Source organism: Polypterus senegalus, chromosome 8 (genome assembly GCF_016835505.1).
Source record: "Polypterus senegalus isolate Bchr_013 chromosome 8, ASM1683550v1, whole genome shotgun sequence".
Taxonomy (NCBI): domain Eukaryota; kingdom Metazoa; phylum Chordata; class Cladistia; order Polypteriformes; family Polypteridae; genus Polypterus; species Polypterus senegalus.
In genome coordinates, this window is record NC_053161.1 from 90,053,788 (window position 1) to 90,069,310 (window position 15,523).

Consider the following 15,523-nt stretch of genomic DNA (forward strand, 5'->3'; position numbering starts at 1 on the left):
ATATTTGGAAAAAGTTGTTGGCTCTACAATTTAGCACATGGTTATCAGAAAGAAAGTGACAGAAAAAGTCATCAAAGCGCACTAGTATTAGTACTAAGTCCCTGACAAATTCTGGTCACGACAGAAATACTGGAATTTTCAGCATTGCTACAGTTGATTGCAGATGAAAATGATTTTTTTCTAGTTTACTTCAACAGTTAGAAGTCAAACAATGTTAAAGCATAAAATGAGGATACATTCAATTGATGGTGACCCATCAGGTGTAAATTGATTGAATTAATTTCCCCTCATTAAAGGTGAGGACTGGAAGCTTGCACATCAAAAACCACAGTTTCATTTTTAATAACTAAAGTTATTTGAGGTTTCCCCTGTCTTGCCAGACACAATCTCATTATTGACTGGGAGTCTAGGAAATTGGTTTTGTGATGCACCTTCTATTTTCAAAACTGTTTAATGTCTGCTCTTTTAGAAAAACCTCTTTTCAGTGTTTTAATGTTAGTACTTTCCCTGATGAGTACTGTATATAGAGCAAAAGGATGTGCTTAGTAAATAAACGGCTATAACTTTACCACCTCACAGAGCCTAAAACTGTGTTAACTAATTTCTGCCTTGGACTCTACACCCTATAGGGAATGTTTATGCTTTATCAAAATCAAAGACTTTGAATGAATATGTTACAGACAATCTAGAATTTCTAATGCTATGATCTTCACAAAGCTGGACCTGACGAGTGTACAGTGATCCCTTGCTGTATCGCGCTTTGACTTTCGCGGTTTTGCTCTATCGCGGATTTTATATGTAAGCATATGTAAATGTATATTATGGATTTTTCGCTGATTCATGATTTCTGCGGACAATGGGTCTTTTAATTTATGGTACATGCTTCCTCAGTTTGTTTGCCCAGTTGATTTCATACAAGGGACGCTATTGGCGGATGGCTTAGAAGCTACCCAATCAGAGCACGTATTACATATTAACTAAAACTCCTCAATGCTATAAGATATGCCTCCTGCGCGGTGCTCGATTGTTTGCTTGTCTCTGCCTCTATCTCACCCTCTCTGACATTCTCTGCGCCTGACGGAGGGGGTGTGAGCAGAGGTGCTGCTTGCACAGAAGCTGTTTGCCTAGTGGATACGGACGCTCCTCTAAGAAATGCCGCTTTATCGAGGTGCGTCCAAAAGCACACTTATTGATTTTTTGATTGTTTGCTTTAATCTCGCGCGCTCTCTCTCTCTCTCTCTGCGTTCTCTGCGCTTGACGGAGGAGATGTGAGCAGAGGGCTTTTGCACAGAGGCTGTTTGCTTAGAAGATACGGACGCTCCTGTAAAAAATGCTGAAAGGCTACCTTCGCATTGATCCCTTCATTGCCGCTGCTTTATCGCGGTGCTTGCATTCTTAAAAGCGCAACAGCCCTATTGATTTTTCATTGTTTACTTTACTCTCTCTCTGACATTCTCCGCTCCTTACGCGCACATTGAAGAGGAAGATATGTTTGCATTCTTTTAATTGTGAGAAAGAACTGTCATCTCTGTCTTGTCATGGAGCACAGTTTAAACTTTTGACTAAAGGGTGTTATTTCATGTCTAGAGGGCTCTAATAATGTTAAAAAACGTATTTAGAAGGTCGTAAACAGGTTTTCTATGCTCTAACTGCGAAAATATTAGATTTATAAATAAAGAATCCTACTTCGTGGAAATTCATTTATCTGTCTGGAGCGGATTAACCGTGATAAACAAGGGTTTACTGTATAACTGTGCGGAGAATATTTATAAACAGTGTGGGAGAGTTTCTAAGGGCTTAAAATATATAAAAATAATCATACAAACATATGGTTTCTACTTGCGGATTTTCACCTATCGCGGGGGGTTCTGGAACGCAACCCCCGCGATCGAGGAGGGATTACTGTATACAACCTGACAAACAATAAGAAATGTAGATGAATGAAAGTTTAAAAGTACTTAAAGTATAAAACTTTAAAAGTACCTCAAGATATTAAGAATACCTGATAATATTCTATGGTCTGGATAATGTAGCTGCAGTTTCCCAGTTTTATGTAATGATAAGTTTAGAGATATTTTAGAGCAATATGTAGTGGCATACAGTATATCAACAACATTTTAATTTTCTCCAAGGATATAGCTAGTCATGTGCAACATTTTTGGAAGGATCTCTTGCATTTGCAAAAATAATATTTGTATTTAAAGCTTGATAAATGTGAAGACCATTGTGTCATTCTTGGTTTATTATATATCTCTTTAGCATTCATACTAATAAAATTAAGGCTACTTTGGATTGAAAAGTTTCATTCTCACTTAGGCATGTCCTTAACGGCCCTTATTACCAATTTTTGCAGGGCTACCGTCATTATTGCTGCTTTAACCAATTATAATTTCTTGAAATACTTGAAACATAGGAGGCTTTTACCAAGTTAAAAGCTTTATTCACTACTGCTCCTATCTGTTAAGAGTAGGAGTTCCAAACATAATGAAGGGATGTGTGGCCTCCAAAAATAGGCCACAAAAAACAGGCCAGGACTTTCACTGCTCTGCCTAGAAGAGGCTCACCCATAGTCATTAAGTCCTCAAACTACTACCTGCAAGTTGTGGCCTAAAGATGGGATGCTTGCTTTAAAATTTAAAAAATGCAATCAAGTTACAGAATTCACAACTAATGTCTTACAAGAGTGATAAACCATAAAAAAACTCTGGCTTACAAACAAAAGGGAACATGGAATCTTTATAAAATTAGAGTTTATTAATATAAATAGAGCATAAAAGGATATGTTAAAAAGGCTATCTGTGTCAACAAGGCCAAACTCACAATTAGAAAAGCATAATAAGGTAAAAGAAAATAAATTCAACAACCATTAAAATCAAGGAAAAACAATACTTACAATAAACTCCAATACTATCACAATGCTCCATATAAAGCCAGAAGGAGAACCCAGCAGCAGTGATGTCAAGGTGAACCCAACCTGTTGGGGTTCCACCCACAAAGTGCACATTTATGGATGCAGTATATCTTTAACAAATTATCAAAATTAACAGGAATAACATTAAAACAGTAACAATTATGTGACTAGGCTGGGAAATTAATTTGGAACTGTTAGTCAGGAGTAGCACCATCCACTGTTCCACTATCATACTCTCTACTTGACAGCTTACATTTAGAGCTTCTTTGCAATTCAGAAGAAAAGTATAGTGTAGTAAGTTTTTCACACTTCAACAGATGTTTCCCTTCTGTGTAGCTAAATAGAAAGTTCACTTTAACATTGTGAAACTAAGCTATAATTACAGTATACTACAAGGAATATTTCCTTGCACAGGCATCTGATCATACTGTACCAGCTGCACACTGCAGCCCACTTTGATGACTACATGCAGAAACAATGTCAAAGACCTTTCATGTGATTCTCCATCTAATTTTGAATTAATTTATGGCCATTTAAAAAACAGCTTGCAAATATCACAGCTTTTAGGCTTCTCTGAATATTTACTCTCAAAATGACATGGTTGCACCAGGGATCTAGAGACTACCTAAAGGCACAAACTCACTAAAATCTCCCTGTATCATTCCTGGTGAAAGACCCAAATAATTTTCTCATTGAACACAGTTTATGGATTTAATTACCTAGACTTCTCTATATCAAAACCGCTTAGCAAGTGTGAATAATGCCTAGGCTGGGCAACAATGCCCTGTAGAGTAGAGAAGCCAATTTCTACATGTCAAACACTTTTCTGACTTCATTTATACTTTCAAAGGGTTGTGAGTTTAAAACAGAATATAACTTTAGAACGTGGATTCACTCATGGTTTGAATCAGTTAAGATTGCACGGGGCTGTAACACAGAGTTATTGTTATAATTTACAAAACCAAGCAAAACCCTACACCAAAACCAAAAATATTATTAAACATTTTAATAAGATGTATTTATTCATCATTTAAATTATCTGCAAAAGAAACAAAGAATATGTTGTCATTAATGTCTTTATTTAATTTTTTTTACGAAGTCCTGAATGGATCTTTACAATCTACAAGTCTATTTTGGGTTTTATTGACCCAAACAATCCAATTCTGAGATTTATTTCTCAGTAGCAGTTGTCCTGAATTTGTTTGATGATGGGTGGCACCATTATGTCAAAGTAACGTCTCCTGTAGCTGCAGCAGTCTATCTCACAACCACCCAAGAGTGTGTTACATTATTGGTGTGATGATGTTAAGGTCAATACATACATTCCCATCCGTGTTTAGGATAAAAACAATAGTGTTTTCTTTCTAATTTTATCACTGTAAATCTCCTTCTGGCCAATGAACATGTTTAACATGCTAAATTTTGATAAAAGATCAGTTTGTTTTTTGGTTTTGATCCCAGTTTGACTTCCTGAGTATGTTTCATCCCCCAACTCCTTTCATTAGCACTGTCTCATTTTGAGAGAGAGCAAAATATCGGCAAGACAGAATTAAATATAACACTGTCAAACAAGAAAGCTGTATATTAATTATGCCAAATCACTAAACCAAAAGAACGACCTGAGCATAAATCCTTTAACTGCATAATTTCCAGATTTTAAAAAAGCCCCAAGGCTGAAACACTACTCAGTCTCAAACTACAACAACAATTAAATAAGCAAGCCCAAGTTAGATTCCAAAACAAACAAAATGAAAAGTCCTTCTTTAAAGAACTTCCTTAAGACTGACTAGTGAACAGGGTGCCAGAAGCAAAGCAAGCGGTACAGCAAGGTGCTTGTAAAAAGCAGGTGTCTTTTTTAGGTTTCTCAGGTAACTGCAGCACTGAGGACCATAGCACCAGAGAGACCTAATTTTTGGCACACATTGTAGAGAAAATAGAAGGTAAAAGACCAGGAAAAACAACAAGAAAAAAACAAACCAAAAACAATGTCATGCACAGTTCAATATTTCAAACAACTCTCCAACTTTGTACCTCACCTGCATAAACTACTCATTGGTGTTTGAATTTTTCCTTTCTTCGGCATCAGTCAGCAGATTTAGGAATTTACTAACCACTTCATCGGTTTTCATCCATCCAACCACAGCCTCGGTACACCTAAAAGTAGACTATGCTAAGCACAATCACACAGTCAGATCACACATTTCCCCAGTACTGATGCAGAATAAACTTTTAATCTCTTATTTTACCTTTTCTAATGGCTGACTTTCACAATAACCATGGTCTTTCATCTCTTCATCATTTAATGAAAGATCCACTATAAAGTGGTGTCCTTCTTTTAATATTTTCAGGGTGGAAACACCTTTTCACCTGTTTTTTCCATATAAAAAATGTATAATTTATAGTGTACAGTATATACAGAAAGACTTTAATCTTTTATTTAATGATCTCCTTGTTCAGTATAATTAGTTCTTTCCTTTCTCCTTACGAGTAAAAGCATTCAATGCATTTCCTTGCTATTACTTAAAGAGCAAATTTCCTATATTAATTCATTCCATCAAGCTCAAATAATAAAAAATAGCCTTTTATGTTTTTCAAATTCTAATAAGCTAAATAAAAATAAGGTGTAACAATACAAAAAGTCAATTCAAGTAACTGACTCACTTTCCACCTAATATTCTTGGTGAGAACAGACACAATACACTGGACAGACTACCCCACTAGTCAAGTCTAATTAATTTAGAGTTATCCACTTCAGTTACAATAAATTATAGATCCTTTTCCTTTTACAAATTTTTAATGATATCTTTATCTCTCCCTCTCTATTTCTCTGCACATTTGAGTAATGACAGTTGACAGTTTCAAATTGAAGAAACAATCATTCAGAGATTATGAAGTGACAAGATTGAGGTGTTTACAATTAGGAAGGGAATTATTATGATGGATCCAAGCTTATGTTCTTCAACAAGAGAACTGGGACATAGATCAAAACTTGTTATGGGTAAATATTGCACGATTACCACAAGGTTTTTCTTCACTCAGAAAACTACATACACATGCCTGTATATAGTATTAAATATCCTTATATACTTTCATACTATACCACAATATCCATCCGTACTGACCCCTACTTTCTTTTCTGTTTCTTTTTCCAGTTTCTTTGTGGTGGTGGCCTGCGCCACCTCCACCTACTCGAAGCTTCATGATGCTCCAACAATGATGGATGGATTAAAAGGCAAAACTCTACGTGACCATCTTCATCAAGCCCTTCCGTGAGAACCCTAAATCCAAAGAGGACTGTTTCATTTATGTGAGGTAGAATGCCCAGAGGGGACTGGGCAGTCTCATGGTCTACAGATTTTATTTTGTCTCCAGTCGTCTGTAGTTTTTTTGTTTTTTCTGTCCTCCCTGGCCATTGAACCTTACTCTTATTCGATGTTAATTAATGTTGATTTATTTTGTTTTCTTATTGTGTCTTTTATTTTTCTATTCCTTATTATGTAAGTGGTGTTTTGTTAAGTCAATGGGTTTCCCATACAGTTGTAAAAGGATGCTACTGTATTTTTGGTACTCATATTATTTTTTTCTGAAAATTTCACTGAAGACATCAAGGACAAATCACAACTAAATACCATATTCATGTCATAGTAAAAAAACAAAGAATTTTCTGCTTGCTTTGTACTACAGACCTTGATGGGCCTTAGCCTCCTCTACAACTCTCTTTGGATTTAAGTTTGATTTGATTGGACTTTTATTCTTTGATAACACTTGTAGTTGGCATATGTACATTGTATTTAATGTCCTTTTTAAAAAAGAGCAAACAATATTTCAATTATGAGCACCATAAGGCTTCTACTTCAGAATGGTAGAGTCATAAACCAAACACCTGATCTGACCTTTTAATAGTTATACACAGTAAAAGCAAAGATTTATTTCTGACAGTTTAAATGAATATAAAAAACAATACAAGGCAATAGCATATGGAGTAAATGAGCCAAAAATATTCATCAGACCTAAAAGCCTCATGTTAAAAAAATCATGCAGAAAGACAGTTATAACACACAAGTTTAGCTCATCATGGGACCCTGAAGGCAGCTTTAGCAAAATGGAAAAAAAGTTAACAAAAAATAAATAAACAGAACAGGAAGCAAGTCGAGTGAAATGATTAAAGCACCAGGTCTGGTGTACATATTAAGACAATACAATTCCTACTGGATATGTTATACATTCATCCCTATTGGGTATTCACTCTGTTTCCAAACCAGGTGAAGAAACTTTATTTTTAGACTTTCTGAAGATTTGCTTGACTTCTGTGTTCAAATGCATGCACATTTCATCCAAAGGATCCCAAATCACTCTGCACTCCTCATGGGTTTATAGAGTGATGCGAATGACAATTATTCATACGGGCTGACAATACTAGATGAGTGTAAGAGCCAAATCTGTTAAGTTAATTTTAGCGGTAAATTTTCCTTAGTCTGCTTAGCATGAACTTGAATATAATATAACTTAACATAGATAAAGGAATATTCAGTTTAATCCACTGTATGTCATAGAAAATGGAATGTTCATAATCTTAACTCTGTGTGACAGTATTATGCCCATAGACTGAAGTTAGACAGCTGGAAAGAAACATGAGCGGTCAAACAGTCATTAAGGGAATATAGTTTTCTCACCAGCCACTCCATAGTACAATGCATATAAACCTTAAGAAATGTAACCTATATATTTAAGGAGAATATTATACGTTCCCCCTTTTCTTTTATTTCTGCACGCACTATCAACCTTTTTTCAATTTTTTGTGTGTACTGTTTGCTTTGAATTTCACTAAAACCCTTAAAAATGAAGACACTTGGACTGTGGAGTATTTTTTGTATGACAAGTGATACTAGTGCCAGAATATCTATCTGGTAGCTGCATTTGAACCTTTTAGAACCATTTGGAAAACTTCATCAAAAGCAGCTAAAATTAGTTTTCTTGGAGAGTGAATTTGTACAAAGGCGGACTGGTGTTCCATTCAGGGCTGATTTCTAACATTGTCTCGCAACTGCTACTGATTTGGCTCCATACACTCTCAGAAATTACAAACTGGATAACTGGGGAAGGTTCTGTTGCAGCAATGAGATAGCTGAGGAAAGTTCTACTTACCTTTTAAATAATTTAAATAAACATCAATGGTTTGCTCACTATGCAACTAGAAATCAGTTAAACTGCATGCACACCACATGTAATAATATATACAATGCTGTATTGTAAAATTATAAATGTGGCACAAAAGCAGAGCAAATGGAGCTATATAATCAACAAAATAATGAAGAAATAGACAAGATCAGAATTACAACAAACCTAATAACTAAATGAAGCATGAACTTTATTTGCTTTGCATGGCCAGTAAACTTCCAAGAACGGTAATGTTTAAAAAATATTCCCTAGTGCTGTATACTAAGCTGGTGGTTCTTGTCAGCATAGACACCCAATACTGTGTCTTCTCATAGACTGCTCTAAATGTTTTTGGCAGACAATAAAAGTCTTTTTGGCATTTTTAAAATGTTTCCCAGCAAGTCATTATCTGTTTGTGCTGACATCTTACAAAGGGTAATCCTCCCCCAGTCATATAAAAAACTGTTACAAATAAGGCTTGTTTACTCTAGAAAGTACAAAAACTCAGTTGAAGAATTGGTTTAAGGAGTTTACGCATAAATATTACTAATTGTTTTGTAACCTGATGTATTAAATTATTTTACATTAAAAAATTATAACTAATTTCTTCTGCCTTTGGCAAAAAGTCATATTTCAAATCGGTGCAACAGAGACAAGGAAAAGGTCTGAATGGCCCACCAAATCATTATAGTACACATGTACTCAGAGAGAAATCAAAGCTGCTTCGTCAAACCTTAGGTCACACTAAGTGGGGTCCTCGCTATTAGGATATACCTGAATTGAGGTGAAAATACTCTCAATGCTGCTTCTAGTGCTGTGAAGTTGCCAAACGCTAAACCATCATTATATTGCTGCTATTTGTTTTATTTGCACTTGTTTTTTTGCATCATCCTAAAGATGTACAGGGTACACTGTTTCACATCTCTAAATGTGTGAATGAGTGTGCCTTGTAATGAAGCAACTTCACAGTGTCCAAACGGATCTGGCTTCCTGGCATTTATCGGCTAGCTGGAAGTGGTACTACTATTAGTTCTTGTAAATTCACTATAGTGAACTGGTTTCAAGTCAAAGGCTGGTTTCAATCTTGATGGCATCCAGAAAACAAAGATAATAATGTTTTGGCAGACAATATGGTGAAGTGGTTAAGGCATTTGCCCCTCAAATACTGGGCTAGTGGTTCAATCCTAGCCTCACTGAGTGAAGCTTATTTAGCCATTCATGCTGTCTTCGACCAAGTGTGTAACAACTGTGTCTTGGATGCAGGTGCATGTCAAATATATAATGATGAATATAAAATGTAATCTTGTGATAATGTAGCAAAAGGGTAGCAAGGCTGAAAAGGGAGTGACAGTATATCATTTAATAGGACACTGCTACAGTTAGAAATAAGATTACCCAGATTACTTACAGTACTTGAACAAAAGCAGTTATCCTTAGCTCAGCTATGTAAAATGGTCCTTTCTGACTCTAAAGCCGTGAATACTGTACATGGATAGCCTCTCCATATGAGAATATGAAACAGAAAGGTGTGGTGCCTGGAGTGACTTCTCAGCAGTGGCAGGTTAATTATACTACATATGGACATGTGAGAATGTGGAAACTCTATAAAATTGCTAACAGACCATAAATCAACCTAGTTTCCTGGAGACGGGAGGCACTGACATGCTACACTGTGCCACCTGAACTGCTGTGGACTCACTCCACAGAGCATCTCAGTTGGCAGATTTGCACTGTGGTGAACTGTGAAGACCCTAGTTCAGAAGCAGTCTACTTACAGTGAGAGCTAATAGAAGAGATTCTAGTCTGAGCTGTGCTGAGACCATTTCTGAACACTACGAGTAGAGCAATTCCTGGTGATGTAAGCTAAGCACTCTCTGTCTCAGCCCCAACCTTCTCTGTGTAACACCACTACTACCACCCCATCCATCCACACAGCAAATTCCATCCTTGTTGCCAAATGTATTTATCATGGACTCACACCATGAGACATCTCAGTTCGCAGATTTGCACTGTGTTGAACTGCTTATGGTCAACTGTGAACAAGCAACATCTGGCTTAGAGGTGGTCTCCTTGCAGCATGAGTTCATAGGAGAACTCATAGTCTCAGCTGCATAGAGCACAGAGAGCAGAGCACTTTCTGGTAACGTCAGTTGATTGATCTCTCTCTCTCTTATAGGTATCCCTCCGTCATGTCGAGATTTTCATATATTTTGGGACTTTCTAGTTATTTCAGCCTGCTTCCCATTTCTGTGGCTGTACAGGCCGGAACAAACAGTTTGCAAGTGGGGCAAGTTGGATTCAGGTGTGCCTCTTCTGGGGAGGCTGGTGAAGGTCTTGACCTGCCTTTTGTGAAGCATTTGGAAATATATGTATTTATTTAATAAAGTGGACTATAGCAAGCACTGTGTTTTAATTAGCACATGCTCAACATTATGCAACCATGTCAGACACAAATTCTAGAAAACATTGTCCAGAATTACTGCAAGAAGCAGCTAGTTTAATTCAACATGCTTTCAAGTCATCATCCTCTCAGGAGTCTGTATCTAACCTGTGGTGACTGCCTGTAGCATGTGATGGCCAAAGACTTACAGTATGCACACTCTACAGATGATTTGCCAATCAAACCGCAGTACTTGCTAGAACCCACCCTCTTTGATGGGTTAAAATTAAAGTTTTAATTTCAAACCATTTTTAAGTTGCGTGCAAGGTCACTGAAATAACTAAACAAAAACAACAACAAAAACATTTCATAATAAATATGATTATTAATGCTCACATATTGTCATGTTTCAATTTATTCATTTCACAATACATGTATTATTTGCATATGTATTTCATTTTTGTCCAAAGCATTCCTCTGTAGGACATCTTCACATAATTGTTTATTTCATTATTTACAATGAGGAAGACATGATGGCGCAGTGGTAGTGCAAGCACCTCACAGTAAGGAGAGAAGAGTTTGCGTCCCAGGCCCTCCCAGTGTGGAGTTTGCATGTTCTCCCATGTCTAAGTGGGTTTGCTACGGTTTCCTCCTGCTGTCAAAAGACATACAGGTTAGGTAAACTGGCAATGCTAAATTGGCTCTGGTGTGTGGGGTGTGTTCATCTTGCACCCTGTCAAACCCTTTGAGCCCTGTGATGGCTGGGATAGGCTCCAGCCCCATACAAACAGGATCTGGATTAAACAGGTTACAAAATGACATGATATTTACTTTGCATTACAGTTTAATCATTCCACAAAACTATCTTGTAACCTTACCCAGCTGCTTCTACTTTCATAAATCTGTGCTGCTTTTATATGTGCTTGCTATTTTTTATTTGTCCAACTACATCATAATACAGTTTAAACTACTATGTGGTGTGGTTTGCCTGCATCATGGACCCACCATTCTATGCTTGCACTTGGCGCTCAATATTGTTGGCACATTCTCCCAGTTTCTGCATGGCGTTTTACCCCATTTCTCCGTTTTTTGCCAACAACCCAAATACATTTTTCTTTAACAACTATTTTGCACAAAGCTCATATGAGTGTGGATGTATGAGGAGGCTCCGCGATGAACTGCCTCCCCATTCAGGATGTGCTCCTGCCCTGTAGACAATACTGCCAGGATCGGTTCCATCACTTAACATCCTGAACTTAATTAAGTGGCAAGTGAAGTATCCAAGTACATTTCCTCATTCCCGCTTAACTCCCCTTACAACAAAGACACACATAGCTACTTAAGTAAATTTTCTTTAGTAATCTAAGCCTACAATCAATATCTAGCATTAAAGGATTACAAGTTTAAGACTTTCTAGTTCACTTTACGTCACAGTATTAAATCATTTAAAGTGTCTTTAGGCCGCTATGACAATTACAGCGGGTTAAAATGCATTTCCGATGCAATAATAATAATATAATCATGTCTGAAAAAAGATAGCAAAAGGAAAAAACATACACGTCAGAACAATGAAAAGTTTTGTTTAGACTAATGCACAAATGGCTTGTTTCACTTCTGACTTAACTCTCTGTTGACCACAGCGCCTTTAATCCATCCTAATAACAAGCCCCCGCTTGTCGAAATGGTTAAAGACATGAAAAGTGGAGATGAAAGGAAAAATGTTGATTCCCAAACACAGAAAAGTACTATCTGGAGCCGTATAACGTTACTTAATAAAAGGTAATCATAAGGAATCAGTGTCCCTGTTATGAATGTAGTTTCTGCTTTGCTCCTCCGGACACGCGCGACTCCCGCGATCATCAAATGAAAAGGTAAAAGAAAGCCGAATGGCTCACGTACCGTTGTCATCGTAGTAGTAGTAGCTGTTGGGCTGGAGGTCGGGCTGAGCCACTGGAGTCAACGAACAATTCCCCAAAGCGGCCATAAATACCTGAAGGAGAACTGTAACCGTGAGTCCAGGCATCCTCTGTCTCATTTTCACCTTTAAAGAGAATTCCAAAGCGGGACCTTAGAAAGACGAAAGGGGGGCGGCAACGAGTTTTAAGACCCAAATTGAGTTTTTTTTTTCTTTCTTGTAGTTTTTACCCCTTAAAACATTTCAAAAACGTAGAGGAAGGAACCTTGAATTAGTACAAAGTTCGCCGATTTGTACCCAAGGTCCAAGCGCCAAGAGAAAACAAGCGGAGCGTGAACTTCAAGCGCTCAGAATCTCTGGATCATTTCCCTCTGAAGATCTCTAATGCACGTGCCCGCATACACTGAAATAAATATAAAGCAACAACTGGGCAGCCTGCCGCATCCCTGTCATTGTTCCTGCTTGTTGAGAATCTAGTGAGTCTCGCAGCTTCTTTTCTTTCTCACATACTGCTTCTTTTTTTCTGCTGGCCCCACTGTTTCTGAACTTTTTAATTTATTTTATTAGGACAGTAGTAATTTACCCCATGAAGGGGTGGGTTGTGTGTTTCTGTGAGAGGTGGGAGTGTGTGCTTTTAAATCCACTTCTGGGCTGTCTAAACAAAAAAGTGGTCTGGATCCCAGGACTGGAAGAAAGAAAAGTTCGCAAGATGAGAATAACGCACGGATCACCTCTCAAAGGTGACCGCGTTTTGCCCTGCAATTTCATTCTGTTGTGACTGAATGCTTTCAAGTCATTAATTTCCAGCTGAGTGTAGCTCAATGAAAAAACAATGAATGTACTGTATATAAGCTATAGAAACATTTAGAAAATACTCTTACTGAAAAACGCTTCTGTTCCTTGAACTGTTAAACATTACCCACAGGTTTGCCAACTTCAGTAAGCCCTACTCACTGACTGTCTGACTCTTATTGTTATTTAACCTGTCGACCATCTTTACACTTAATTTTTAATCCTTCTTATTCCACTTTAGAGATGCATGGACTAGAGTTCTCCACAGGCATGGAAACCAACCCGGAACTTGAACCTAAAGTACTCAAATATATCAATCATTTCACTTTGCATTTTTGATTTGTAGGTTGATTTGGATAAAGTATCAGTCATATTACTGCAAACTCTATTAAGGTAAAAACAGAGGATTACATGTGGTGTATTCAGAGGTGAGTGGATTACTGGTACTCAGAACTTTTGCCTCACAGCCTGAGTTCGGCTCCCAGTCTATTCAGTTTCTATGTGTAATCTGCACATTCTTCCAGTGCACATGTCTTTTTTCCTGAAGTACATTGGTTTCCCCTTTCATCTCAAAGGTATGTGTGTTCCATTTAAGTTGAAAGCTCTGAACTAAGTATAAATGTGTATGTTCACTTTGATGCACAAGTGTTTACCACTCTGCACAATGGGCTAAGTTGATGCTCCAGTGGTGTATAACAACTCCCAACCTATTCACTGTGTGCCAATAGCCACCTTCTATCCTTGGTACCCTGGTCTCCTTGAGCATGCCAAAAATGTGTGTGTTAGGTTAATTAACAACTATAAATTGGCAAAACCTGAGTGTGAGTTTGTCCCAGGACGATTAGATTATTGACTCAGGGATATTCCTACTTTATGTTAGTATCTCTATAACCTTCTACTATTTTTGCATAAATTATTATTCTATCTTATTTATACTTTATTATTATCTCATTTTATATGTTCCTATGATACTGCATGTCAGTAGCACCAAGGCTATGTGTTATATGTGTTTGACATCACAGCAGTCTTCTTATATTGGGCCAAGTGGTCAATTCAATAGTGTCTGAATATTATGTAAAAATAAATTAACAATTCTGTGCAAATGAAAGTTCAAGAAATCAATACATTTAGTTTTGTTAAAGGTTCTGGATTTAGGTAGCCTTTTTATTTTTCACAGTTTGTCTGCTCCTTTTGTTTTGCTTGTCTTCTGCTCTTTCTCAATGTTTACTCACTCACCACTGACAACAACTCATTGTGCTGTCTACCGCTCCTGATGCTACTTGAATGGGCTTTGGCTGGCATGACCCTGAAATGGAAGATGAAAGAAGATGCTCTGGTTTCCTCCTGTAGTCCAAAGACATGCAGGTTTGGTGAAATGGCAATCCTAAATTGGCTCTAGTGTGTGATTAGGGTGTGTGTGTGTGTGTGTGTGTGTTCGCTCTACAATGAACTGGTGGTACCCTGTCCAGGGTTTGTTCCTGCCTTGCTCCCTATGCTAGCTGGGATAGGCTCCAGCACTCCTCCACGACCCTGTTCAGGAATAAGAAGGTTATAAAATGACTAACTGATTGACCTTAAGGAAATTAAAAAGTTGTTTAAAAGGCCAACATTTGATATGCCTATAGCAGTCAATCATCAGCTTTATTTTATAATTAACATAACAGACCATCACAAGGTACTTTACAAAGCAAACAAGAGTGGACCTTAAAGAAACTGAATAAAATGCAACATTAAAAACATGTCAGGTGATTAGTGTGCTGTAGTGGCTAAGGCTGTTGATTTAATTCTTGCTTTCAATTCTCTATGTGACTGTAAGTCTCCTAACCTGTCTGGGCACATATTGTAAAAAATTGTTTGTAAACTGTACTTTGGATAAAGGTATTGGACCAATATAGAACAGCAGAGGTTGACTCTTAGACTGCAGTTCCAAATGCACTGGATATGTGGAGTGTAGGTATAGGAGTGCTCCTTCAAAAATACCCACAGTTAGTTCACAGCTTCTACACCTTTGACGAGAACATCCTGGGAGACATCCTTACCCTTTCTGAGCTGTTGAATGGTTTCCCAGAACTTCAGGTTACTGGTAAGTGTGGGATGGGCAAAGGCATACTAGGCCATGGTATGTCAAGCTTCTGGTGGGGAAAGAGGCAGAACTTATGCAGGAGGTTGAAAAAAATGTGCAAGATATAGTCAGACTTACACCTATGCACACTATTGGGTCTGAAAGAAAACTTCTCAATTAAGGGTCATGTTTCTTACACTAGAGTTGAATAGGCCTCCAGCGAGCATGAAGATACTCATAAGCCACTGTCTGGGTGATATACAGTTAAAGTTTGTTTCGGTTGACAAGGGGAATGTCTTAATTTCA

General features: G+C 37.4%; 1 protein-coding gene across 1 annotated transcript in view; it reads right to left on the reverse strand.

Moving 5' to 3' along the window:
- The window catches only part of LOC120534123 (kielin cysteine rich BMP regulator), a 314,528-nt gene extending 301,562 nt beyond the window's left edge, over window positions 1-12,966 (reverse strand). Inside the window, 1 exon segment of the mRNA XM_039761428.1 lies at window positions 12,348-12,966. Within this exon segment, the coding sequence (XP_039617362.1) occupies window positions 12,348-12,432 (85 nt within the window). The 5' untranslated portion in view covers window positions 12,433-12,966.
- Window positions 12,967-15,523: the final 2,557 nt, after the last annotated feature.